General features: G+C 38.7%; 1 protein-coding gene across 11 annotated transcripts in view; it reads left to right on the top strand.

Annotated features, from left to right (window-relative positions):
* The window catches only part of TMPO (thymopoietin), a 31,944-nt gene that overhangs the window by 1,229 nt on the left and 4,672 nt on the right, over positions 1–26,043 (top strand). For 3 of the 11 annotated variants that reach the window (XR_013956869.1, XR_013956870.1, XR_013956871.1), the window contains exons 2-11: positions 11,375–11,501; positions 13,188–13,346; positions 14,903–15,003; positions 20,059–20,178; positions 20,291–20,386; positions 20,920–21,030; positions 21,966–22,055; positions 22,138–22,203; positions 22,361–22,455; positions 23,819–25,136. Coding sequence is in view for 7 of the 11 variants with exons in the window: in XM_080617892.1 (XP_080474018.1) it covers positions 11,375–11,501; positions 13,188–13,346; positions 14,903–15,003; positions 20,059–20,178; positions 20,291–20,386; positions 20,920–21,030; positions 21,966–22,055; positions 22,138–22,203; positions 22,361–22,455; positions 23,819–24,107 (1,254 nt within the window). In the remaining 4 variants the exon portion in view is untranslated. Of the gene's footprint in view, positions 1–11,374; positions 11,502–13,187; positions 13,347–14,902; positions 15,004–20,058; positions 20,179–20,290; positions 20,387–20,919; positions 21,031–21,965; positions 22,056–22,137; positions 22,204–22,360; positions 22,456–23,818; positions 26,042–26,043 lie in introns of those variants that run through there. The other 8 variants (XR_013956872.1, XM_080617892.1, XM_080617896.1 and 5 more) reach the window with 8 other exon arrangements.

The following is a 26,043-nucleotide window of genomic DNA, read 5'->3' as shown; positions in this document are numbered from 1 at the left end:
CCTCGCCTCACTCGAGGCGCGGCTTGGCTGAGGATGCGATCATGCCCGGCGGGAACGGGATTGGAGGGACAGGCGCGCGTTGCCAGGAGCCCAACTGGGACCCGCGGGGCTGGGGCCGGCTTCGCCTCTGCGTCGCGAGCAGCGTGTACGCTCCGCGGCGGCAGCGGCTTCGGAATGGTTGGTCCCCGGTGGCCGCAGGGCGCGCCGGCCTGGGGGCCCCTCCAGCCGGGGAGGGGCAGGGCGATCGGGCGTGGAGCGTGAGACAAACCCGGACTGTCCGTTGGGAATCCTTTACTGGGGTTTGGCGGGCCGTCTCGAAAGTAAAATACGTGAGTCTTGGAGGAACAGAGCAGGAGAAACTGCACGGGGCTGCAGCTTACTTTAGAAAGATGATCTCTGGCAGCTGTCTCGGTTGTACTGGAGCAACGCTACTCCGTGTTAATGCCTCCAGATGAAAGGGTGAAGCTGTTCCTTCACAGCTTGTTTGTTTTGTTTAATGAAGTGGGGTGTTTAGTGTAAAGAGTGTCTGCTTAATGTTGCTGTCTCGTACATCTAAGCATATGTTTTATAGCAGAGTGCCTCTGCTGCACGTTCAGTTGGTTCGCTGTTCCTTGCGTTTTTAGACTTTCTTAGACAAACTTTATCATGTAAGGGAAGAGGGAGGGAGCTGATGCCATTTGGAATTTTTTCCTTTGGGAAAATGTGATTTCCTGCTTAATAAGTGATCTGTAAGTTTGAATATATTGAATAAGCACTGTTAATTCATAATTCTAAGCTGTTAAGTCTCACATAAAGGCTTGTTATAACGATTGGCAGCTACCGGAGTTGTAATGTGTGTGATATTACAAGTACTTAGTTGGATCTGAAATACTGTGTTTCAAAGCTCAGTTGTAAAGGGAATGCAGAGAAACGGACTTCTTTGAAGGTGTTTCATACTTAAACCTTTTAAAAAAAACTAACCAAGAGTTCTTGAATTAAGAAACTGAAAACCGCAACTAAAAGAGGAAGAGCTTTCCAACCAAATTATATGCCTATCTTTAACATCTGTCCAGTTCAAATAATTAACTAGCATTTACTGGAGAAACTTTACAGTGATCTGCCTTAGTGGTTTGCCTGTAGCATTTGTGAGGTGCTGTTGAGTAAAGTAGGGTGAGCTTGAATCTGATGTGTTTCACGCTTGTAGAAGGAAAGTTTCATAACTGCTGAAGTTTTTAGATCTGATTCTTACTTTTTCTTTCACAGTGCTTAAGCTTAAACAACTCCAGGTGACTTTTTGATGTTTGCAGAATGGCTGGTACTACTTGAACTTCTGTTAACAGTGTCTGAAAGGTGCTGTACTGTTTTTGCTAGTCTTGTGTGTTAATATCAGAGCACTGTATCAACATAAATTCTGTGAATATTCTAGTGGCAGTTGCTTGGATTTGGGTCTGTCGTGCCATTCCCCCTACCTATTTCTCCACTTTTATCCCCCCAAGAAAAGCTGGGGGTTGGGGAGTCAAAAAAGCTTGCTCTCTGCTTTGTACAATTTAGGTAGTTGTGAAACTGCTTGTAGCTTGAGTAGCTGTTGTCCCTGTTAATGCCTTCTGGCATAAGGATGCTTCTCTAATTGGTTCTCCTTCCAGAAATGTGATATACAGGTCTCCAGAGTGACTTGTCCCCAAAGCTGTTGGAAGGGAGGAGAAGCAAAGTGAAGAAATTCTGATGTCCAGGGGAGTAGGATTCTGGTACGGGAACAAAGTGGAATAGTTTGATAGGATGGAGAGGACAGGAGTGAAAGTGTTCAGACCTCTGAAAGAAGAGAAACTGGAAGGGGCAAAGGGAGAAAGCTGGGGCTGCAGGGCGTTACAGAAAGGAGAAATAAGATAAAGGAATCCCATGTTTCCTGTAAGTCACTTAGTAGGCTCCAGAAAGAAGTGGATTTGGTGACCTCTGTCTCTTACTCCTCAGTGCAACTTAACTGGTTTATCTTAGGTGTTGCTTTTATGTATATATTTGAAAGGAGCAGAAAACAATTTGCACTGGATGCCTAAGGAAATAAAAGTACTTTGTGACATATGTTAGAGTAATAACATGCCTCTTTTTTGTTACTAGGTTCAGAACCGAGTAACAAAATTGCAATGCTTTATTAGTTCAATTTTTATGTGTATTACACGTCTTAGAAATTGTAGTATTGGTGTGTGTACCTTGGTCGGAGGGGGAGCTTGTAAACCAGCTCTTTGAAACTTACAGGCAATCTGCTACTTAGTATGTTTCTGGAACACCAAAATACTTGACTATATTACAAAGATCTCTGCTATGGAATTAAAAAATGTGGATTGCTTTATTCAATGTTACCTGTATCAGTCTAAAAATTTGACTGTTGCTTAATTTGAAAATAGAAAAAGCCTCTTCTATCACAGTGACTCAGTCAAGGCTAGTATTAACTTGTATAAACATTTGAAAGAGCACTTACATAGGTTTGCATTTTGGAGGGTTCTGTCCCACTGTGCTTTCTGGTGTTCCTTATGTTTTTGTATTTCTTTGGGTATAGCTTAATATTCTGCAATCCTTAAAAAGCAACAAACAATTTAAAAAACCCCAAATACCCAACCCAAATGAACTGATTTGGGAGTAAAGACTCACTCTGACTGTTGGAATGAATGAATGAATGCTGGATATGTAGAGGGAGAGGCAGAAAAGGGCCAGAATCACTCTTGAAGCAGAGAAATTGGTACTTTTGGGTAGAGAAGACCAACTCAAGTGAGATGCATAATAAGTTTGTGCTTATACCAAGGCAATAGGTGTGAGGGCTTAATTTCCTGTGTGTGTGCCTGCTTGTTTGCAGATGCTTTCAGCGACCAGTGCTCTCTTGCTCAAGTCCTTGGAAGGTGTTGGGATCACAGTCAAAAAGTACTCTGTTCTTACTTTATGGGCGCAGGTATCAAGCATGTACAAAATACATCGTTTATTAGGCTTTCAATGTGAAAAATGTAATGGGGATGTCATATTAGCCTGAATAAGGGTAGTCTTGGGTTGCCAGTCCCTGGAGAGTTTACCGGCAGCTGAGCCATCCCAATCTCCCTCTAGGTCAGCTCGGAATTCCCTTTAGCAAGTGCAGAGTTACAACCCTCTGTGAGCCGGCAACCAGTTGGGGTTGTAGTGCTCGTGTCTGTGTAGAGGTGATCAGAGCGTAGAGCGGCTTGAAAGAGCGGGCGCGGCCTGTTGCTGGGGTGAGGGATGGGGCTGGCCGCCAGGGGGTGCTCCGGGGCTGCCTCCCCATGGCATCCTCTGAGTATGTGGGTTAAGGTGGAGAGGGCGGGTACCTCTGTGGTGTTTGACTTCGTACCAGTACCTTACTTGAGCTCTAAACTGGCTTACGGATGCTGGCGGGGAAGGGGAGGAAGCACTGTTGTTCTTCAAATGGATATGAGAAAAAAGTCCAAAGGAGTGCTCTGAATATCTGTGTTAAACTCACTAAAGAAACAGTAAAGCTAACCCAGGTCTATTGATACTGACAGTTAATGTTTTGATATGGCCATAGTCCTTAGTAATTTTAAACTCTCTTTGCTGTCATTTTAGTGTTCTTTTTTCTAAGTTCTAGGCATTTGATAATGCAATTAGGTGCACATTTTCTGTTGATAAAAACTATGCAGCAATGAGACAAAACCGCATAGTTTTGACTACAGACTGTCTTTTAAATCCATCACTCTTCTAGCACAGCTCTATCAATACTGCATCCAACCTTAATAAGCTAGTGGTTTAAAGTTGATGTATTGTGTATAGTGATGCTGCTGCTGTTTCATTTATTCATATTTCATATTATTCATATGAGTTTATTTTGACCTGTGTTTTATTTTGGTCCAGTAGTGAATGTACAGACTCCTAACATTCATGTATAAGCAGATCAAGGCTTATAGGGGTTTTGTTCAGACCACGTTGTTTTCAGGCCCTGAAACTCATGCTTTAGACAAGCAAACTCTTTTGGAAATCAGCATTTTTTTTGGCACCTAAAGTTAAAAATCAGACTATTTTACTGTAGGAAGTAACTGTTTTTATACTTCATAATGTAAGGCAGCAAAATCCCCTCCTATTGCATAAAATGCAATTTGCTTCGTAGAAGATGACTTCAAGTACAAAAAAGAAAATCACTAAATCAAAATAAGATTAAATGTTAACCTACATATAGTTTGTATATATATTTATATATATAAAAAGAGCTGTCCCGTGAAATATCTGAAAGTATAATTTTAAATATGACCATTTCTTTAGATGGAGTACTTCTTTTTGGGAAGGGGGGAGAGGGCTCACTGCCTACATACTCCTACCAGGAGAAGAGCTTTTAAAATCATGCTTGTTTGGGCCTCAGTCTGACAGTACTCTCTGGAGGAGCCAACTCCTTCATCTCTGATTACGTTTTTGAGCAACTTCTTTTCCCTAAGCTTATTTAGTGTAGTGGTATGTGAAGACAGTGGCTGGTGTGAGACACCTTTTTTTTTGTGGGAGAGAACTATCTGCATCTGAATAATCCTGCAAGGTCCTACACCTGGGTTGGGGCAATCTCAGGCACGGCTACAGGTTGGGCAGAGAACAGATTCAGAGCAGCTCTGTGGAGAAGGACTTGGGGGTGGTGGTCAATGAGAAAATGAACGTGAGCCAGCTTCAGTGTGCACTCACAGCCCAGAAAGCCAACCGTATCCTGGGCTGCCTCAAAAGGAGCATGACCAGCAGGTCAAAGGAGGTGATCCTGCCTCTCTGCTCTCGTGAGACCTCTCTTGGAGTATTGTGTGCAGTTCTGGTGTCCTCAACATAAAAAGGACATGGAACTGTTGGAACAAGTCCAGAGGAGGGCCACGAGGATGATCAGGGGAGTGGAGCATCTCCCATATGAAGGCAGGCTGAGAAAGTTGGGGCTGTTCAGGCTGGAGAAGAGAAGGTTGCGTGGAGACCTCCTAGCAGCCTTCCAGTATCTGAAGGGGGCCTACAAGGATGCTGGGGAGGGACTATTCATCAGGGACTGTAGTGACAGGACAAGGGGTAAACGGGTTCAAACTTAAACAGGGAAAGTTTAGATTGGATATAAGGAAGAAATTCTTTACTGTGAGGGTGGTGAGGCACTGGAATGGGTTTCCCAGGGAGGTTGTGAGTGCTCCATCCTTGGCGGTGTTCAAGGCCAGGTTGGATGAGGCCTTGGGTGACATGGTTTAGTGTGGGGTGTCCCTGCCCATGGCAAGGGGGTTGGAACTTGATGATCTTAAGGTCCTTTCCAACCCTAACTATTCTATGATTCTATGGGGTGAATATGAGGACACATAGCTCAGAAAAGGTAACTATGAAAAGGCATTTCTGTCTCCCTACAAGCATTGTTTTAAAGCTCATGTCAAAAATACCTTGACACTGTTGCCAGACAGGAGCTATTCAGAACTTAAAATATGTAGGTTTTTATGATTTGTCTTATTGTTGCATTTAATGTCTTGGAAGAATCTCTTCTGAAACACACTGAGTGATATTTTTGACTTTTAAAGTGATGATTTTAAAAATGCCAGTTGGATGTCTCCTTCTCACTTCTGTTAATGAAGGTATAATGAGAGCATCTGGACCTGAAGGACCTGTTGGAAAGATTTTTTGTTTGCTGTTTTTGTTTGAGTGTTGTGGGTTTGGTGTTCTGGGGTTTTTTTTGTGGTTGTTTTTTTTTTTTTAATCACTTGTTTTAATCAAGTAGCTCTTTGAGGTCAGAATGGTGTGGTAGTGATAATATCTGTAGCTGAGGTAACTGTAATTTCAACCCCTTCCCTGTTGGAAAAGGGAAGCTAATGGAAAAACTGGTGGTTTATGAAGATAGTGAGCATGGAAAGTGAAACTGTGTTTGGGTAGAGGCGAGACTTGTAAAGCATATATAGTACCTTGTGAAGGAAGATAATCTATTCAGTGTCTCCTGTGTGGCTGTATCTCTTAATGATGTGCTGTACAAATGTGATCCAGAATACAGGTTAACACTTTTGTGGCCTTTTAAATGGCACTCATCTGTTGTCCGACTGACAGCTGTGAGCAATAGGGGTGAGGTGGCTGAGTAGTTCCCACTTCAGAGAGAAGTCTTGCCATGCTGTTCTGCACCTTCAGGCTTTCTGCAGTTCTAGAATCATGAATTAGGGAGATGTGCTTGTTAGACATCTAGTGTAGTAATGGTGTTTATATTGAAGCAACAAAATCCTGTTGAAGTAATTTTTGTCTAGTAGTGCATGTCCGTTGTTCAGCAGGGACACGTACACAAGCCAGATCTCCAGGTCAGCATTCAGTTGATGAAACCATCGGTTAATTTGGTTTCTTGATTTTTTTTTTTTTTTTTTTTTTGGTGATTTTGTACTCTTTCACTCAGGTTCTCTGTAAGCAGCTCTTCATTATGCAGTACTGATATGTTTTCAGGGTGGGCACATTCCTTTCACTGTGGAGGGAATGGAAGGGTTGAATAGTCCCTGATCTTATAATTTAGAATTGTTACCATACATAAGCTTGGAAATTTTAGGTCTGGCACTTATTAACTAATGTTAAAAGGTAGAGAATTCATTGCTGTGTGTATCAGTATCTCTAAATTACTGCTGCATAATATCCTTTTCATTGTGTATTTTGTCTGTCCTATAGCTTTTGGTAAATACTGTCTGGAGGCATTTGAGGTTAAAAAGTTCAGTAGGACTTGGTTTAAAAAAAGAAAATCTACTGCAGGCAATGGTTGTGTATGATAGAATAAGAAATGTAAGGGGAGTCCTAGAATCATAGAATAGTTAGGGTTGAAAGAGACCTTAAGATCGTCTAGGTTCAACCCCCCTACCATGGGCGCAGGAACACCACACACTAAACAATGTCACCCGAGGCTCGGTCCAACCTGGCCTTGAACATTACTGGGGATGGAGCATTAACAACATCCTTGGGCAACCTGTTCCACTGCTTCACCACCCTCATGGTAAAGAAATTTGTATCTAACCTAACCTTTCTCTTTAAGTTTAACCCTCTTATCCCTTGTCCTGTCACTACAGTCCCTATTGAAGAGTCCCTCTCCAGCATCCCTGTGTTCCACAATATAAGCCTTATTTTTGAGGCTTAGCTTATGCAGTTCCTTGTCTTCCAGTCCCCTAAGAGAAATACAGCTATTTATTACCAGAAAGGATGCTGTATGGACTGGAAAATCAAAAAGCATTCTATTGGTGTGATTTGGGCTGTCTGTCCTGGGTTCAATGGTAGCAGTCATTTTTCTCCTTTTCAGTAGCTGGTGCAGTGCTGTGTTTTTGACTTTCAGCCTGGAAAACGTGCTGATAACGCCGATGGTTTTAGTTGCTGCTCGGTAATGTTTACTCTGACCAAGAACTTTCTGAGTCTCATGCTCTGCCAGGCAGGAGGGGAAGCTGGGAGGAAGCAGAGACAGGACACCTGACCCAAACTAACCAAAGAGGTATTCCATACCACAGCACATCATGCCCAGTATATAAACTGGAGACAGTTACCCGGAAGGGCTAGAGCGCTGCTTGGGTAGGGCTGGGTATCTGTCAGCGGGTGGTGAACAGTTGTATTCTCTTACCTCGTTATTTCCCTTATCTTTATTGTTATTGGTGATAGCAATAGAGGTTTTGTGTTATACCTTAGTTACTGGACTGCTCTTATCTCAGCCCATGGGAGTTACATTCTTTCAATTCTCCTCCCCATCCCTCTGGGAGTTGGGGGGGGAGTGAGTGAGCGAGCTGCGTGGGTGACTGGGCTTAAACCATGACACTGTCTTAGCCTATCGTAACCTGTTTTGGAGAAATAGTAAAGAAGCTCTGAACCTTTCTGCTTCTAGTGAGGAAGCATAAGGATTAAAATCCTTGAATATTTTAAAGTAGGTGCCATTTAATTCGGGATTTGAAAATGCTGTGTCCCATATTTGTCTGTTATATTATTTAATGGCTTCTTTAAGATGTTACTTAACGCTTGTGTTTGGTGGAGTAGTGCTAGAACCTAGTAAAGGTACCTGTACATTATGCTGGATAAATTAGTCTGTGGGTGCTGGATTTCTATTCAGCAGGAATACAAAAGATAAGGTATGGGATAGCTTCCAAGTCTGAATTTTCATTGCTTGCATTTTCTGCTCCTTTCATTAGTGTAAGAAGATGAAAGGTCTTTGCTGTTGAGATATGACACTGAGAAGATTAACTTCTCTTATGCTGTTGTTTTCCTGTGGTCCTAGAACTGAGAATGCTGTGTGGAAGCCCTACGCTTATAACTCACTTCAGTACTTGTTTGAAGGGTTGGGTCCTAGTTAATCTGGAACTGAGCCTGATAGATGGCAATTTGGTGGTGGTATCTCTTTGGTGTGAACAAATCTCTCTCAAGTGAATTATGTAGCTCCTCTTCCATCTTTTGTTTTCTAGCAGATGGCAATGGTTAGAAATACTTTGTTGTTGTTGTTTGTTTTAATGCTGCTAGCTGTGGTTGGAATTAGAAGATCTTCAGATGAGGATTTATTGATCTGGGCATAGTGTTGCAGGAATATTTACATTGCATGCAAAGTGGTCAGCTGCCTTGCCTTACTTTGGCAAAGCCTAGTGGTTGCCACAATTTTATTTTAAGCACTTCACCGCTGCAACACAGTAAGACAACTTTAATTTTACTTGTGGTCACCAGACCAGGAAAATGTGGGAGTGTTGGTGGTGTTGGTTTTGTTTTTTTTTTTTTTTTTTTTTTTTTTGGTTTTTTTTTTTTTGGTTGTTGTTGTTTTTTTTTTTTGTTGTTGTTGTTGTTTGGTTTGTTTTGTTTTTTGTTTTTGGTTTTTTTTGTGGGTTTGGGTTGATTTTTTTGTTTGTTTTGGTTGTGGGGTTTTGTTTTATTTTGTTTTTTTGTTTTTCCTTGGCTTTTCTTTTTATTCGCAATGGTAAATTTTAAAGCTAGTTCTTATAATCTGTCTCACAGGGTAGTCTCATGAATAAGTTGTGATGATGAACAGAAAGTGTGGTGGTGCTTTTTACCATAGTAGTGGTAATTAAAACTGATGTTGTGAGGTTAATGCTATCATACTGTAACCAAGGCATGAGAGGGGTTCTTCTGCCTTAGGCTTCTAGGAACTGATCTTATGATACAGTGAGTGGTTACAATGGCAGCTTTCTGCTTGTACAGTAGAAGTAATTTGTTTCTGCTTTAAGGAGAATAGGTATTCAAAGTAAAAGTTGAAGGCATCACACAACACAAGTAGTTAATTTATCTGGCCATATGATTGAAGGACACAGATTATCTTCAGCTTTCATCCCCTCCCTGCCCTTTTTCTCTGCTGAAACTGACTATTCTGATAGTCTCAATGTGTGGTAATGCTGCAGGAAAAAGTAAAATTAATCTTGTAAAAAACCAATAAAGTTCCCAAAGATGCTATGGGAGATGTGAGTTTATTTATTTTAAAGGACTGTGTTACTCATTAACTGGATTTAGATTTCTGGTAGTTAAGATTTCTGTAAAATGTCTAGTACAATGCTGAGTAGTTTTTCTGGTGTATATTGTTAGAGTTTCTTCTGTGGCCTGTAAGTGATACAAAGGTAGAGTTACATTAAATTAAGTTTCCAGTTTCTTTGAAATACCATTGGAATGGTGATTTCCTGCACCATGGTGGTAGTTTTCTTCTGAAGTATGGAAGTAGCATCTTAATTAATCTTCTTGGTGATGTGTGCAAGTCGTCTAAACAGATCCCAACAAGGAAATCTGTTATTTGTTTTGAGATTCTTTTATGTTGTTGGACAGTTCCGAGTAGTCCAGGAAAAAAAATATGCACCGGATATTAAATTCTTGTTAATGTGATGCTGAACTTGTGATACTGTTATGGCTGACACAAGTCTCATAGCTGCAAGTTCATTGGGGTTTTTTTTGTGTACTACACAAGTAGGCTCAGTTGCTTCAAAAATTACATTATTATGTGGTAATGGAATGACTGACAGAATGTGTTGTAAACCTGTTGTTAGTCAAATCTGCTGCTTTAGTGGCACTATCTCTTCAGATTACTTGGAGTCTACTTTTTAGAATTAAGAAACAGCATGAGGTTTTGGAGAGTGTTGCTTTTCAGCAGCTGATTTTGGTTCATAAATTCTGAGATTTTTCACAGTCCAGGAGCTGGAGGAAAATCTAAGAAGTCAGTATTTTGGAAATCCTCTCATAGACCCTGTTTAGCTTCAAAATATCAAGACACTTGAGGCAAGAACAAGCTTGCATTCAAACCAGTATTGAACTGGTGTCAGCGGCTAGCAAGTATGGGTGACCTGTGTCAGTCATTTTACAATCTTTTGGTGCTATCTTATGAAATACAACAGAACCCTGTTAATAGTGACTATTACAACATATTTGTATCTGGAATTTTACTCTTTAAGTACCAGAAAAACCAGACAGGTCATCTGGGCAACCAAGTTGAGAAAAATACTAAGTGAATAAGTTATATCTGTTTATATCCTATGACTTTGAGACAAAAATATGACTTATTTCAAAGCAGTATCAAGGCTCTTCTTAGTTGTGAGCAAGTAGATCCTAACATATTTTTTTCTTAACTTCTCACTCTCTTGGAGATCTTGGAGCTTGAAATACCTCCTGTTAGGAACAAAGGCTTCCCACATTGGACAAATATTATGAACACTGTTTGGATATAGCGGAAACTGCTAATTTAGGAGTAGCATTTTGGCAGATTATTTTGATAACCATCTGTATGTGGTGGTGGTGTGTTGCCAACCATTCAAGTAGTGTTGCCATAGTTGGATTTAGGATCTGTTAGAGCTACAGTAGCAGAGGCCTAGGCAGACAGGATTTTGAAAATTTGAGGGTGTTTCTGGTTTTGCCTTCCCTGCACTTCCTTTGTAACCATCATGTAATCTTACGGAGAATACCAGGATAAGTGGGAATGAGGATTTTAGGAACTTGGTTGAGAGGGTGTAGCTACTTTTTCCATGCCATTGGAGGAACAAGTGTTGACCTGTGAGGTAGAAGAATGTGAAGAAATGCCAATGGAGCATAAATATTTGTAGCTTAGTATTGTGATGGTAGAAGCTAGAAGCTTACCTCTCCAGTCATAGGAAAGAAATTCTCTCCTGTTGTATACTTGAACTTCAAATTAAAATGCAGGATTGGAATAATGAGTAAGGGTTTGTGTGGGTTTGGGTTTTTTTTAACTGTAGAGGAGGCTTACAGTGTGTCCTTATATAATTAGAAGGCTTGTGCATGTTTGTTTAGTAGGTGTAAATGTTTAAAGTGTTTCACATAGGCTTTGGTAGTGGTTAATATAATTACTTTTTCTGGTTTTGTGTATTTAGGACTCTCCTATCTTCCTGTTCCCTTAGAAGAAAACAGTGTGTCCTATATTAGCTGGAAACACTCTGTCTCTTGTTTCTTCCTTGCATACTCACAGAAGGCCACAAAGAAAACTGACAAACCCAGGCCAGAGGAGAAGGATGACCTAGACATAACAGAGATGAGTAATGAAGATCTTCAAGAGCAACTTGTGAAGTATGGACTAAATCCTGGCCCAATTGTAGGTAGGTCAAGTGGTATTAGCAATACTGATCTGTTCAACATATTTCCCAATAAACCTCAGTTCTGTGTCTTCTAAGCTTATCTGATAGAGTTACTTAAGTTTAATACCAATACTGTTGCAGTCCTGCTTTCCACTTAAGATGTTTTCATTGAACTATTTACATTGAGAAGACTTGAAGCATTTCATTATAGACAAGTCTGCAGTTCATTCCTCTTGTGTTCTAGGCCAGCTGGAGATGTTCCAACTTCTGTTCCAAAGCTGTGTAACTATTAGTTAACCTAATTACCCCAGTGCTGACTTTTTCTGATAACATAGGTGGAGATCTGGGGCCTGCTAAAAAAGAATATAAATCTTACATAATAACCTAATAGCATTGAGAGCAGAATGAGAATGTGGAACTTCCCCATCACTAGAGCATTTCCTACTTACTGCATTGTGCAGTAATGTTTTCTTCTGCTATTTTTTTCTCTCTTTTTTTTTTTTCCCCTCTCTTCCTGCCACCACCCCCTCCCCCCCCAGCTCCTTGGAACTAATGTTCTGTCTTGCATGATAACCTACATCAGAAGTTCTTATCCCAGCTTAATCTCCTGCCTTGGGCACTCATCTGTGATATGGGATCAAAGCTCCTTGCTTTTCAGATTGTTCACTAGCTTAATGGCAAGGGAATTCCACAAACCTTTTTAAAAAAAAAAAAAAAAAAAAAAGGTGAAGGCTGCTGTAGCTTGCTGAGCCTCCTGCGAATGTTCTTGGGATCCTGGGTGAATGGAAGTGACAGTGATAGAGCCTGGAATCCTGTGTGTATTTGAAGTCTTACGCATAATACTATGTTAGCTGTGACTGCATGCCTTTTCATTCAATTTATTCCTCTTGGATAACACTCAAATCTTCTGAAAATTCAAGTACACATGGAGTCCACTGGAAAGATGTTCAAATTTTAAGTAAAAGCTTTATTCTTAGAGGGCATGGATTCTGTGTCTTGTAGTCTGCCTTTTCCTCTTGCCTGAAATCTTCCTCTGTTAGACTTTTCTGCAGCTGACAGCTCAGGCAAGAGTCACTTTTATAGCTTTTTGCCAGCATGGCTCTGACATGGAAGTATGTGCTAAACTTGTTACCTTTTAATCTTAAACAGCTCTCAGATCAAGTGAGCCAACCTGATGGCTAGACGCCTCAAACAGGAAGTTCTGTTGCTGTTACTTGCACCATCTTTGATGCTTACTTGGCTTAATTTGGCAAAAGGAAAAGGTTAAACAAGGGGGAAAAGGGCATTAATTACAGGGTAAAGGGATTAGGAGAATAATAGTGGAATATGCATGGAAACTGTTGCCTTTGCAGTATCAGTCCCACAATTTAATTTTTTTTGTGAGAGCATGACCACTTGTGTATTACAACATATGAAATAAAATATCTAAGGAGCTGGTAAGTTCCCTTTACATAGGTAAATGCTTGTAACTTTCAGTGTACTAACAGGTCTAAGTTTATCTTAAGAATTCTCTTAAACCAAAAAGTTAGAAGCTTTAGAGTTAGCGTTACCTACCTAGAGGTATATGCTTTGGGCCTTACAGACTGATCAAAAATACAAAACCCCATGCTTTCAAAGATCCTAAAGGAATATATAACACCCAGGTTCTTGCAGTCAAGTCAGGAAAGATGAAAACCATCTTTAGCATGTATCCTTTCTTGTTTATAGCTACTACTAGGAAACTGTATGAGAAAAAACTGTTGAAACTGATGGAGCAAGGCCCAGAACCAAAGGCACCTGTGCCTCTCCCAGCTATTTCTTCAGTTACAGAGAACACCAGGCAGAATGGAAGTAATGATTCTGACCAGTACAGTGACAGTGAAGAAGGTAAGATTTAAGTGAAACTTGCATATGAACTATTCAAATTATACATCAGTAATACTTGGAGTAGAAGAAATATCTAAAGAGGGCATGACCTTGCTGTTAGGTGAGGCTTACTGCTGTAGACCACTTGAGTCATGTAATTAATCACACAGTACTAGCACAGTGATCGAGTTCTGGGAAAGGAAACTTCCACTACTAAACTGTTCCCTTCTGTCCATTTTCCCCGGATTGGAGCCTGTAAATCTGATGGGTAAGAGAACTGCATATTAACTGTTCTAGTGTCCTTTGCACTTCATCTTTAAGTGCAGTTTTGTCTTAAGGTGCTCACAGTAGTTATTTACTATTGGATCGTGTATGAATGTTATTAAACTTCTGTACTTCCTTGGTTTAATGTCTGTCATGTATGACTCAATCACTTTTATGCTCTGTTCATTATGGGCTTAGTTTGTGGTGGGTTGGTTGGTCTTGGATGTGTTATTTGTGGTTTTAATACTAAGTTTATATCAAAAAGGTATAGGGGTGGGGGAAATGGAACTTACACCACACCATCATACTTTTTATATAAAAACACTGTAGGTTTTAGGGAGTGTATCGAATGGAATGTTAGAAGATGCTTATTTTGTGTGGTTTGGTTTTGAGGGTGTTGGTTTTTTTTGTTGCTTCTACAGAACTTCTATGGAGATAGGACAGAAGGAGTTGAAATACAAGGACAGAAGGGGTTGAAATACAACTAGGAGCTCAATGGATTTCTCTTGTGTCTTTGGGCTTGGTTTTGAACTTAAAGCCCTTGCTCTTTCAAAGCAGGGAGAGATGTTAAAGATTTATATATTTATTTATTTTTAGCACAGCTGAGAGCCCAGTCACAGCTGACAGCCTTCTCCTTCTACTTACACATGCTCTATCTAATTACCAAGTTCAAACACTGGGGAGGGGGGTGAAGGGAACAGGGCATAGACACAAAAAACCCCAAGCCAAAACCAAACGCTTCCTCCCTGTCAAAAATTAAACAAACAGAACTTTTCTATAAATAGACTCTAGATATGTTGGTATATTAGAATTTTAGAAAGGGGTGGTAATAATACATCCTGTTACTGGTAAGATGACTGCTAATTGCTTGCCCTTCTGCATCAAAAATCAGTTTTATATAAAAGGACCTGTTTTAAAGGGAATAAAACTACCAACCTAAAGGATGTTGAAAAGCTTAATACCCTTACTACAGTTAATAGTATAATGGTATTTTGGTTAAAGTATTTGCAGCTTGATACCAGTTTGTAAATTGAACTGCTGGATTGGCCAAAGCTTATCTGAAATGTAGGGTTTTATAACAAAACTGAAATACTTGGGTCAGTGTTTTAAAATATTTTTAAGGTTATTCTTCAAATGTCTCTTCTACATTCAGTGGAGAAACTTACCTCTTTCTCAAGCTTTCTAGGAAAGTGGTAACTCTTAACGGAGTTATGTTGCTTCTTAAAATTTTATTTTATTGAAATAAAATTGGTTTAAACTAGTATAACAACCAGTAGTATTATAGAAACTAGTTATATTAAAATTGGTTACAGATCCAAAGACTGAACTGAGGCTTGAGAAGAGAGAACCGTTGAAAGCCAGGACAAAGACTCCAGTAGCACTCAGACAAAGAAGAGCTGTTGAACACAACCAGGTATGTTTTAATTCAGTGGTGTCTGGAACAGCTGCTAACTGCAGGTGATGTGCTCACTAAACACCTTAATTCTTTTAACATAATCACATTTGACTTAGTGTGCTCTGCTGTTTTTTGAAAGTTCTTCCAGAAAGCCTGTTCTAGTGCAGCATGAAAATCTTGTGAATTAACTGTAGCTGCTGGGTTTAGCCTGTCCGATAATGTTCAAAATTATGTTCTGCTAAAAGCTGTGCTACAGTAGCTGGCCAGTCAGACAAACCTCTTCGAAAAAAATAATAGGCAACCTTAACATGCAAAAAGAAAAGTTTAGAGAAAGGTTGGTTTGGGCTTTTTTTTTTCCTTTTTTTTTTTTTTTTAAGAAATGTATGTATATGTATTTTAAAACATCATTTATATCCATCTGGTGTGATATCTATACATATATGTATGCATTTTAAATACATCTGTTTAATGTTTCTAATACATGAAGTAATGTACTTCTGTATATGCCTATATATAGAAGCATGTGTATGTGTGTGTATACACATGCATTAGCTATCTGGTTTTTTTCCTCAGCTGTGCTTGTGGCAGCAGTACTAGTGTAGACATTAATTTGTTGGAAAGCTTCTCCTAAGAAGAATAGCAATAAACAACAAGTTTAAACCTCACAATATGTACCAACTGTCCTTATAAATAATACTAGTTCTGTTGTGGTGAAAGAGAAATTTTACAGAAGCACCTCAGGTTTTCAAACTGTTGACTGAATACTGGATTTGGTAGTTGGTGACTGATGTGTTCTTGTGATATGACAGTGTCACTAAATACCCTGTTCCCCTTCTTAAGTTACCTAGCATCTTTACAGTTTTACTCATCTGACCAGTAAGTAGTAGAATTGTGCTACAGGAGAGGATTTGTATAGAAAACATTTAGTGGCTCAAAATCTTACCTGTTAATAGCTTGATGTATTTTAGCAGGTCAGTGACTTTCCTCACTACTTTATTCTGAATGCCAGATGCTTCCTTTTTAGATAATGTGTTTGTATGTATAAGCATGCTTTTGCTATAGATGTCTCTGAAAGCAGGTAATATATTGTGGTGTGAGCTTGGGTAATGGAATGCAGTTACGGAGATCTGTAACTAGTTCTCATTATTATTAATTGATTTTTAGGGCACAAGCTGAACGGATCTTAACTCTACAAAGCGCACGCATAGTTCAGCACACAAAATATTCCTTAATTTATTCAGGCAATTTCTGCTCATGATGGTCTTTAGAATAAGCATTTGAATCTTGTATTTTAAGGATTACTCTTTTCTAAATCTGTGTTCACCTAGAAGTCTCTGCCAGCCTCAGTGTAACAGAGGTATTCAGCTGTCAACAAAGCAAGCTTCCTAGTCTTCAGGAACCCACTTACTGAATAAAAGGGAAGAGATAGTGATGTATTTTTGTGGAATTTTCAAATGACGAGTGCCTGCTTAAGTTTTTGTCATCTAATTTCACTGTAATAACATGAGGTCATTACTATGTTTTATCCTGCAATTTATTACATGTGCAATATTTTAATTACCAGGAGTTAATAGGAGTATCATTTCATTAAGTAAAAAAAAAAATCTAATTTCACAATTATGCCAGATTCTTCAGGAACTCTTAACTGTAGCTTGTTAAACCATTTACCTTTCAACAGACCAAACAAACAACAAAATAAAAATGGCTAACAAAGATTTACATCTGCCTGAAGCCAAGAACAACTTCATGCTTCTGGTTAGCAGATGTGTAATGCCTCAATGTCCAGCTGGAGATCAGTAAGGAGTGGTGTCCCTCAGGGATCGGTGTTGGGACCGGTCTTGTTCAACATCTTTGTCGGTGACATGGACAGTGGGATCGAGTGTGTCCTCAGCAAGTTTGCTGATGCAACCAAGCTGTGTGGTTCGGTTGATACGCTGGAGGGAAGGAATGCCATCCAGAGGGACCTCAACACGCTTGCCGAGGTGGGCTGATGCCAACCTTATGAAGTTTAACCATGCCAAGTGCAAGGTCCTACACCTGGGTCAGAGCAATCCCAGGCACAGTTACACGTTGGGCAGAGAAGAGATTCAGAGCAGCCCTGCAGAGAAGGACTTAGGGGTGTTGGTCAATGAGAAACTTAACATGAGCCAGCTTCAGTGTGCGCTCGCAGCCCAGAAAGCCAACCATATCCTGGGCTGTATCAAAAGGAGCGTGACCAGCAGGTTGAAGGAGGTGATCCTGCCCCTCCAACTCTGCTCTCCTGAGACCTCACTTGGAGCGCTGTGTACAGTTCTGGTGTCCTCAACATAAGAAGGACATGGAACTGTTGGAACAAGTCCAGAGGAGGGCCCCATTCTGAGATTGTGTCAAGTGACCATATTCTGCAGAATTATATGCAACTGTCATGGTCTGTGTGGCATTGGCTCAAAGATTATGAAGCTCTGAAGGGCGGTGGGGCTGAGTTGGTGGGTAGTGTGTGAGCAGACTTGTATGTTGCTTCATAGGTCCTGTGTAGCACTAATCTTAGTCTGGATGTACAGACCTGAAAAGATTGTCATTTGGCATGGGTGGATGTTGCTGTTCCCTTGAGAAATGAGTGCAAATAGACAGTCCTTAAGCCAGCTGTTGCAAAATAAATGGGGTAAGGAGGTTAGCAGGTTTATGGGTCCTATCACTTATTTAACAGTGGAGGGCTAGATGAATTCGAGCTTGGCTGTTTGTGTGTAATTGCATCCTTATAGTGACTGAAAAAGTTGGAAGAAAACCATTATTTGAACGCCCACTTCCACTTGGGTAGGTGAGCATAGATTTAGAGTTCCAAAGTGAGCCTAAGGCCTCATAGTAAGTGCACTGGACAGAAAAAGGCTAAATAATGTAAACGTTATGAAGTCCTAACAATGTAGAGCTGGTCTTTCCCCTTGAGACTTAGTGTAGTGACACTTTGCAGTGTTGTGTTCCCCTACTTCTCCCTTGAGTTTTTTACTTTCTGTGTATCTGGGCTTCTTGAAAATAAGCAGCATTGCAGCTGCTGTGATAACTGAGGCAAACTCATCTGTAGCTTTGCTGCTTGAGTAATGCAACAGTTAAAAGCACAGGCTAAATAGTACCTGTGTACCACATCACTGTAATTTTCTACGGTTATACATAGGGTGTTGGTGTACCTAAACACAAATGTTCTAATAGGGTTTGTTTAGTTCAAATATTTGTGGAATAAGCAGACATGGCCTACTCAATTGACACTGAGGATAAGTATAACTGTAGGCAACAACTTTTTTAAATTGTCTGTTGAATATGCTCTGCTGAAGTCTGGATGGGGTTTATGCAGTAGAATTTTTTTTTTCCCCATAGACTTTTTATGTAAGAGAAAAAAACCTTGAAATTTGGTACTTAAAACACATAATTGATAACACTCTGAAGAACTAAGGAGAAGCATTTATTTACTGAAGTGCTTCCAACTTCCACTAGAAGAAAACTAGTTTCTCGTCATACATCCTGGACCAGGAGAGCTCTCCATTAGTAGTATGAGGGAATTGCTGTATGCTTTATTAATTGGAATGTGTTTGAGTGGAACTACTCTGAAATTAATGCTTTTCTTTAGGCTTTTCAAGAAGAATGCCTCTCAAATAGAAGGTGTAGGGAGGTGAGGTGGGGAGCCATGATTGAAGGCTGCAGGTTAAGCTTTTCTTAATAGGGAAGTGAAGCCAGTGTCTGGTGACTGTATAAAGAGGGGCTGGAAGATCCTGATTAAATTGAAAAGAATATTAGTGACTTAGGTTGAAATCTACAGTTCTGTGTGAAACATCTGAATCTGGACTTATCATTTGGCTTTCTAAGTATTTTAGTGACTGGAGTAAAGTGAAACACTTGTGCTCCCTCTGCTGGCTATGTAGCAGCTGTAGTACAGAACTTGGAAATCATAAGGCTGCTCAGCTTCTAATTTCACTGTAATAACTCTGAAGATACAAGTGGTGAACGCATGGAGGATGTTGTTAACTTTTTGTGTTTTGTTTGTTTTGTTGTTGCTTTTGTGTTGTGTTTTGTTGTTGTGTTTTTTTGTGGTTTGTTTTTTTTTTTTTTTTTTTTTTTTTTGGCTTTTTTTCCTCCGCTCCCCCCTCAGTAAATCGTTTCTGGCCTGCTCTTGGCTTTTTTGTTCTGGGGCTAGTATTGTTCCAGTGATACTTGCTGTTAGAACTGTAACTGACAGTTGCACCAGTCTGTATAATTTCCATCAGCGCTGGATGTAACTTCCAAAAACTTGGTAGTACATCAATGCATGAGGTGTTAATGGGCAGATATCTTGGATGAGCAAAGTTTTTTCCAAATTATTATTATTTTTAAACGTAATCAAATACAAAGGGAAGTCTTGTGTATAATTTAGAAGAAGCAGGCCCTTTTCTCCCTTTCCCTCCAGGTCTATGTATGGAATTTGTTTTGAGGAAGATATTTTTTTTTTTTTTCTTCAAGCATAAAACTTGCATTATGGCATATGGAGTGATCTGTGTTTCTTAATGGCTATAAAAGTTTGACACTTCATGTTGTTACTTAGATTGGTAAAGATCTGAGTCAGGCTTGATTGTTTAAACCTACTGTTACATGAAAATTGATATGTGGGTGGCTGTTCCTAGACCATTCCCACCTCTGCTTGAGAGAATAGACCCCTATGAGAGCAGAGAATATGGTGATGCTTTCTGCTTATGCTCATAGATTTTTTTTTTGTGTGTGTGTGTGTGTGTGTGTAGTTGGTCCTTAAAGCTGGCATACTTTTTGTCCATGACTTGATGTAACTACTTGTAGGTAGCATTAGTTCACTCTATTGTAGTAAGTAAACTTTTTACTGTCAGGCATTATCTTGTCAGTTCTGTATTTCAACAATAATGTGCTCTAATGTAAGTATTGTGGTCGATGCTACTAGTCTAGCTAGATGATAATTACTGAATGTGTTAGGATCCAGATAATTTTTGGATTGTAGACACTGCTTCTGGAGTATGCATGCTATTCTGGCTTTTGGTTGTGGGTATCCGATGTTGAGAGCTGGCTTTCATGTATTTGATCATGTGTTTGATGCTTGAATAGACCTATTCTCAAGATGAAGTTACTGAGACTGTCTGGACAAGTGGATCTTCAAAAAGTGGACCTCTGCAGGCATTTTCTAGGGAGTCTACAAGAGTGTCAAGAAGAACACCAAGGAAAAGGGTGATGATAGGCTTTTTATAATAGACAAGCTTTTTTTTTTTTTCTTCTCACTTTTAGGGTCTCAGTGGTTATTTTATTCAATTGTTTTCTTTTGTTTGTTTTAAACAAACAGGTGGAAGCTACAGCACAGTTGCCTGTAGATGATGCTGTAATATCAGAGAGTACTCCCATAGCTGAAACTATATTGACTGCAAGCAACGAGACCCTAGTAAATATGCTTAGTAAATATGTTCAATAAATCATGCAAGTGGTATTCTTCTGTAATATATCTTTACTGATGGAATCATTCTGTTTTAAACAGACAGGCTGTTTCAAGGGAACTAAGACTATTCAAAGACTATGTTCTTTGAAACCATATTCAGTGTCTGCTGCTCACTTTGAGATGGGACTGGGTAAATGCCTAGATCCTATCTAAAGTCTTTTTGTGGGGAGGGTTGAAAAGAGGCACTTTCAAAGCTTAGATCTTTTAAGTACATGCAGAATATCAGCTTTTAAATTTGGCTTTTCTTGTGAACTAAATAGCTTTGTTTCTAAATGGCTTAACAGAAAGTACATGGAATGATAAGCAATGTGTTTCCTGTGCTTATTTCAAAGTATTTGTTACATAACCTTGAGTTAACTGCTAATATGCATATATTCAATGCACATAAAGGTTTTGTTGCTTGGTTCTGCCACCTTTCCCCTCTCTTTTATTTTGTATTTTGGCTGATTCTGAGTTTGAACAATTTTGAATCTTGGCAGGTTGGCAATAGGGTGACTGGAAATTACAAGCATGCAGCTCCTACACTGTCAATCAGTGAACTCTCAGACATGCCCAGAAGAACACCAAAGAAACCATTGATGACAGCTGAAGTAAATAAATTAAAACTTAGATTGCTCTCGCTTACTCTCTGTGATCAAGATCCTTGTGTGTATGTGCTTACTTTTTAGTACAGAAGGGGTAGAGGACATCATTGTCCAGATGTTACTAGTCAAAATAGTATTGTCACATGGCATAAAAATAAGTGTATATTCTCTCTTTTATGTTCCCCTTTCAGATTTGGGGGCATAGGGGTGTGTGTGTGTGTAGATCTTACTTTTTTTTCCTAAGCCAAATATGTTCTGGTGTGTTATTTCTTATTGTGCTGCTATTCTGATAAAAATGTAGGTTATTTTTTTCCTTAAATCCTTTGAATAGCTCAAAGATAGAACAGTATTGGATTATCTACTTTTGATCTGGTAAATCAGCCTATCCTGAAAAGCCATAATGTGCTTTAATTTAGGGACTCAAATAGTAGGATTACTTTAGACCAAAAGCCTGAATTTAAAAAGCATCTGTAGATTTCTATCAGTTATCAAGAAAGAAAATTATTCTTTGACTAGGTTAACTGTAAATCTGTCAAAATTATATTCTCGGAGAACTGTCTAAAGCACTTGGAAGTATATGTAACTGTATTAACATAGTACTGTAATATTGTGTACTTTTACATTACAAGATAATGTTTGGCTGAAGTTAAATGGACTTCATTGCTTCATGTAGTTACTGCAGATAAAACTTGTGTTAACATTTCTGAAACCTATTCTCAGTGGGTCTGAAATTTATGAAATGGGGCTACATTTCATAAATGCCCATTATGCCTATTATGAAATGGGGCATACACTACAATTTATTTGTAGTGTAACTGGAATGTAGGATTACTTGTCAAATAGAAGCTTGTGGGAAAACCGGATGTTCTATTTAAAGCTTAAGGTTTGGTTTTTTTTTCTTCGGTTAATATTTTACTGTACTGTGGCATTGTTTATTACAGCAAGAAGAGACAGATTGCCTACATCAGTACTTTTTTAATTATGTTGGCCACAACCAATCCTGTGATCTGCTCAACACAGCCATGATAGAGGTGATGGTTAAATTTTTTTGATCATCTGCATCACTGGCTGGCAGGTTTATTGTATTTATACGGCATATTTTTTATCTTAAAGGAAACTGAGGAGAGGACTGAATGCTTTAAGACACCAAAAGTGACCAGACAGCTGCCACTAACAAAGGTTAAACTAACTTCTAGAACCCAAGAAGTAAATTTCTTGAATGCCACTGGGTGACTCAGTCTTAAAAATTGCACATGGTTATGGTCACTGAGATAGCTATGCAGGAGCTTTTCGCTTTGCAGTCTTACTAGGTTTATAACTGGTTTTGATTTCCTAGGTGCTGGAGAGAACTCATACAGAAGAACGAAGAGTAGAAAGGGATATTCTCAAGGAAATGTTCCCTTATGAAGTATCAACACCTACAGGAATTAGGTATTTCTAAGGTTTATGTGGAGCTTGTTTCTCAGTTTTGTAATCCTATTTAAGCTGATGAGTGTCTTCTGATTATATTGGTAGGTTTCTGAGGAACAACACTTTTTGTGCTGTCTCAGTAACAGTTGAGATGACCAGCTGTTCTGTTCTATATGCATAGTTTTGCTAGGCAAAACAGCCATTTCTTTATTTAGATTGGGGGTGAGAGAACAGGGTAATATTATAGTAGGAATTATTATTGGAACTCCTGAATGCTGCAAGTTATATAGAAAGGGCTTATCTGTGTAGCTTAAAATATTTGAGCTTTCTGTCAGATACAACTGCTTTAGGCCTGCTGCTAAATGAAAGATTTCCCAGCATATATTTGAGCTTTCTTTTTGAAAGCCAAAAAGAATTTTCAGATACCCTATTTTTTTTTACTCTAAGTGGCATTCCTTTTCTAGTCAGAGATTAATCTTAGCATGAATAAGGATGGCATCTAAGAAGGGCTGTTACATTTTTCTTTGCAACTTCATATTTAAATGAAAATTTAAATAACTTTCTGGATAATTAAGCAATTCACCAAACTTTGTCCTGTTAGAGAGTGAGAGAATTTCCCGATGTTAAGGTGTGAAATTAACTCTTGTGTTTCCAATACATTAATTACAGCTTCGATTTAAATTGCAATTGCATAAAGTCTTACCATAAGGAGAATATATGGTAGCAGCTACTACTGCTGTGGTGTATTCTCTCACCACTCAGCTTTGCTCTCATTTTGAGGTTGTCAGTTGTGTTAAATCTATACCACTTAATAAAAATCATGCATTGTACGCCATGCGTGTAGGGTGAGGCAATGCTGCCCGTGGCAGGGAGAGTTGGAACTAGATGATCTTAAGGTCCTTTCCAACCGGAACTATTCTGTGACATGGCAATGTAGATGGTTTTTTTTTTAACCCTTACTGCTTTGTCTTCTGGCTCTATGTGTTGGCTTAGCCGTCAAATACATATTTTAAAGGCCAAGGCAGTCTTGGATTTAGAAATCCCAGTGGGGCTGCATAAGTGATCACTAAAGACATAAAAGGAGAGGCACACTTCCTAGAGCTTTATTGCCAGTTATGATCCATTGATTATGTGGACAGGATGAAGTGGCATTTCAGCTTTTTTTTTAAGGGGTGTGTATTTAAACAATGACTAGGATAGTCATTCAATGTTCATTGTAGTAATGATAGACATGTTAGTTTGCGACAAATGTTTCAGGTACTGCATTCACTAGGAATAATTTTTAGTTCTTTCATTATAATAAACCTTGTGTGTACCTTAGATTGCTCTTTGAAATATGTGATATTTTATGGTTTGGGATTTTTTTTTTTTTTTTCATTAACAGCGCTAGCTGCCGTAAACCCATCAAAGGAGCTGCTAGCCGGCCTATAGAACACAGTGACTTCATAATGGAGGAATGTTTCTCTAAGTATGCTCCAAAATATGGTACCTCAACTGACATCAAGTTGGAGAAACCACCAACAAAAAAACGCTCCATTCCCCTGTGGATAAAAGTTCTTCTCTTTGTTGTCATTTCGGTCTTCTTGTTTTCAGTTTATCAGTCAATGGAAACTAATCAAGGAAATCCTTTCTCTGAGTATCTGAGTATTATCCATCAGGGTGGTGCCAACTGAGTATTTTTCTGAAAGGCACACCCAATTTGATCTCCTATTTTTAATTGTAGAGAACTCTTCTGCCCTCTCATCGGCTCAAGGACTTCTTACAAATAATGTGATTGGAACATGATAAATTTGATAAAGGAAGAAAGATAATATTAAATGGACATCGGTCACTTTCTGGATTTGGACTGGTAGGAGATCACTGCCATAGGAGTAACATTTTTTTAAATCTTTGAACTTTTTGTAGGCTTTATTTTTTTAATGTGGACATCCTTTAAATTCATTTTTGAGAAAATGTATATTTGTTTTTGCAAGAACTTGGAAGCTGAGAAGGGCAAAAATGTAGTAAAATGTGAAGCTGTGTTTTTAAAGCTTTTCCTTTGTACAGAAAAGAAGTTGTACTTCTGTCTCTATAGATTATTGTGGAGGAGGATTTTAACACAGGTGATAAAGGGAAATGCATTTTTGTATGCATTTTTTCAGTAACCATGTAACTGAATTTGATCTCTTTTAGGATGTAGGGAGAGTATGACAACCTTTTCTGTAGATTACTGTAACTTTTTAGTAAATGTAACTGTAAACCTGTTTGCATTTCTGTAAAAGTCTTAGTATCATATTAGTAACTCCGTTTAAGTGTACCTTCATTTAAATGTATCCCTTTGTTTTAGTGCTTACAGTGTTGTAGGAGCTGAATACAAACCTAATTGGCAAGAGATGTCTTAGAGGAACTTATTTATTAGTAATATGCGTGGAAAATAAAATTTGCATCAATATAATTTACTACTAAAATACTTTTTGGGTCAGAGTTGTTATCTGAAGTAGTCTAAATTTTGATGTTAGTGGTGGTTTTTTTGTTTGTTTGTTTTTTTGGTTTTTATTTTTTTTTTTTTTTTTTTTTAAGCGAGGTCTTTCCAACACAGCTTTTGATTATCTTTAAATATTCATGTAGAGAAGTATTCTCAAAGTGTGAAAATTCCATATGAAGTTTTATTCTTGTATGAAGAGGGCATTGCTGCATTTTCTGCTACAGTTTCATCTTCTGAGGTGAGATTTACTACTTTCATGCAATTGAATATTTTTCTCAGTGGAAGCATGCTGAAACACTCTATATTGTGTAACTTAGTTGAGCAGGCAGCTGACTTCACTACTACCAATGAAGAGTGATAAGCAACAATTTTTCAAAGTGAATGTATACATTTTGGTGTGCTTAAATCTGCAGCATCCAGATGTTCAGTCTTACTGCTTGGTACAAAATCGCAATAAATCATACTAATTCTTGAAGTGCTACTTATAAAACGCTGAGAACATTAGTTAATAGTCATTATCTTTTTACTCTAGGTACAATTATTGCATAGGCTATAGCTATGGAGAAGCTTTACTTTCTGTGAACTTTGGGACAAACATGGTAATTTGTAGCAAAGCAATAGTTTTGGGGGTTTATTTCTGTTAAGATTAATTTTTGTTTTTTGTTTTAATCTGCCTTTCTAGTAATCCAAATAGCTAAACTTGTGTCCATCCTATAGAAAACTGTAACATAAAACATTCACTTCTGGTGTCAAAATGCAAAAAAATAAAAATGATTTTAATGTGTGTGAATTTTCCTTATCAAAATAAATTCTTTGCTGAAAAGCAGCAAAAGCGAGACAGCTGATGTATCAGAGGTGTCATTTTGTGCTGCTGAAGTCATCCATCTTTAAAAAAAAAAAAAAATAAAAAAATCTGAGAGTGAAACCAGAGCAGTTCATGTTAACATTTGGTGGGAGGTATATTCATCATACTTGCACTATAATAATAGTATTGAACCATAATCTTTTAGCCTATGTTAGGCCTTTAAGTTGGTTGGGGGAATAGCTAGTCTTCATTTGCTTTTCAGTACTTAAGGAACTTCCTTCTCACTTTAAATTATTTTTCACCCCACTTTGCTATGTGTTTTAACATGAAATATGTCTTT

Source organism: Psittacula echo (genome assembly GCF_963264785.1).
Source record: "Psittacula echo genome assembly, chromosome: 1".
NCBI classification, from domain to species: domain Eukaryota; kingdom Metazoa; phylum Chordata; class Aves; order Psittaciformes; family Psittacidae; genus Psittacula; species Psittacula echo.
This window is presented reverse-complemented; position numbering and strand designations above follow the sequence as displayed.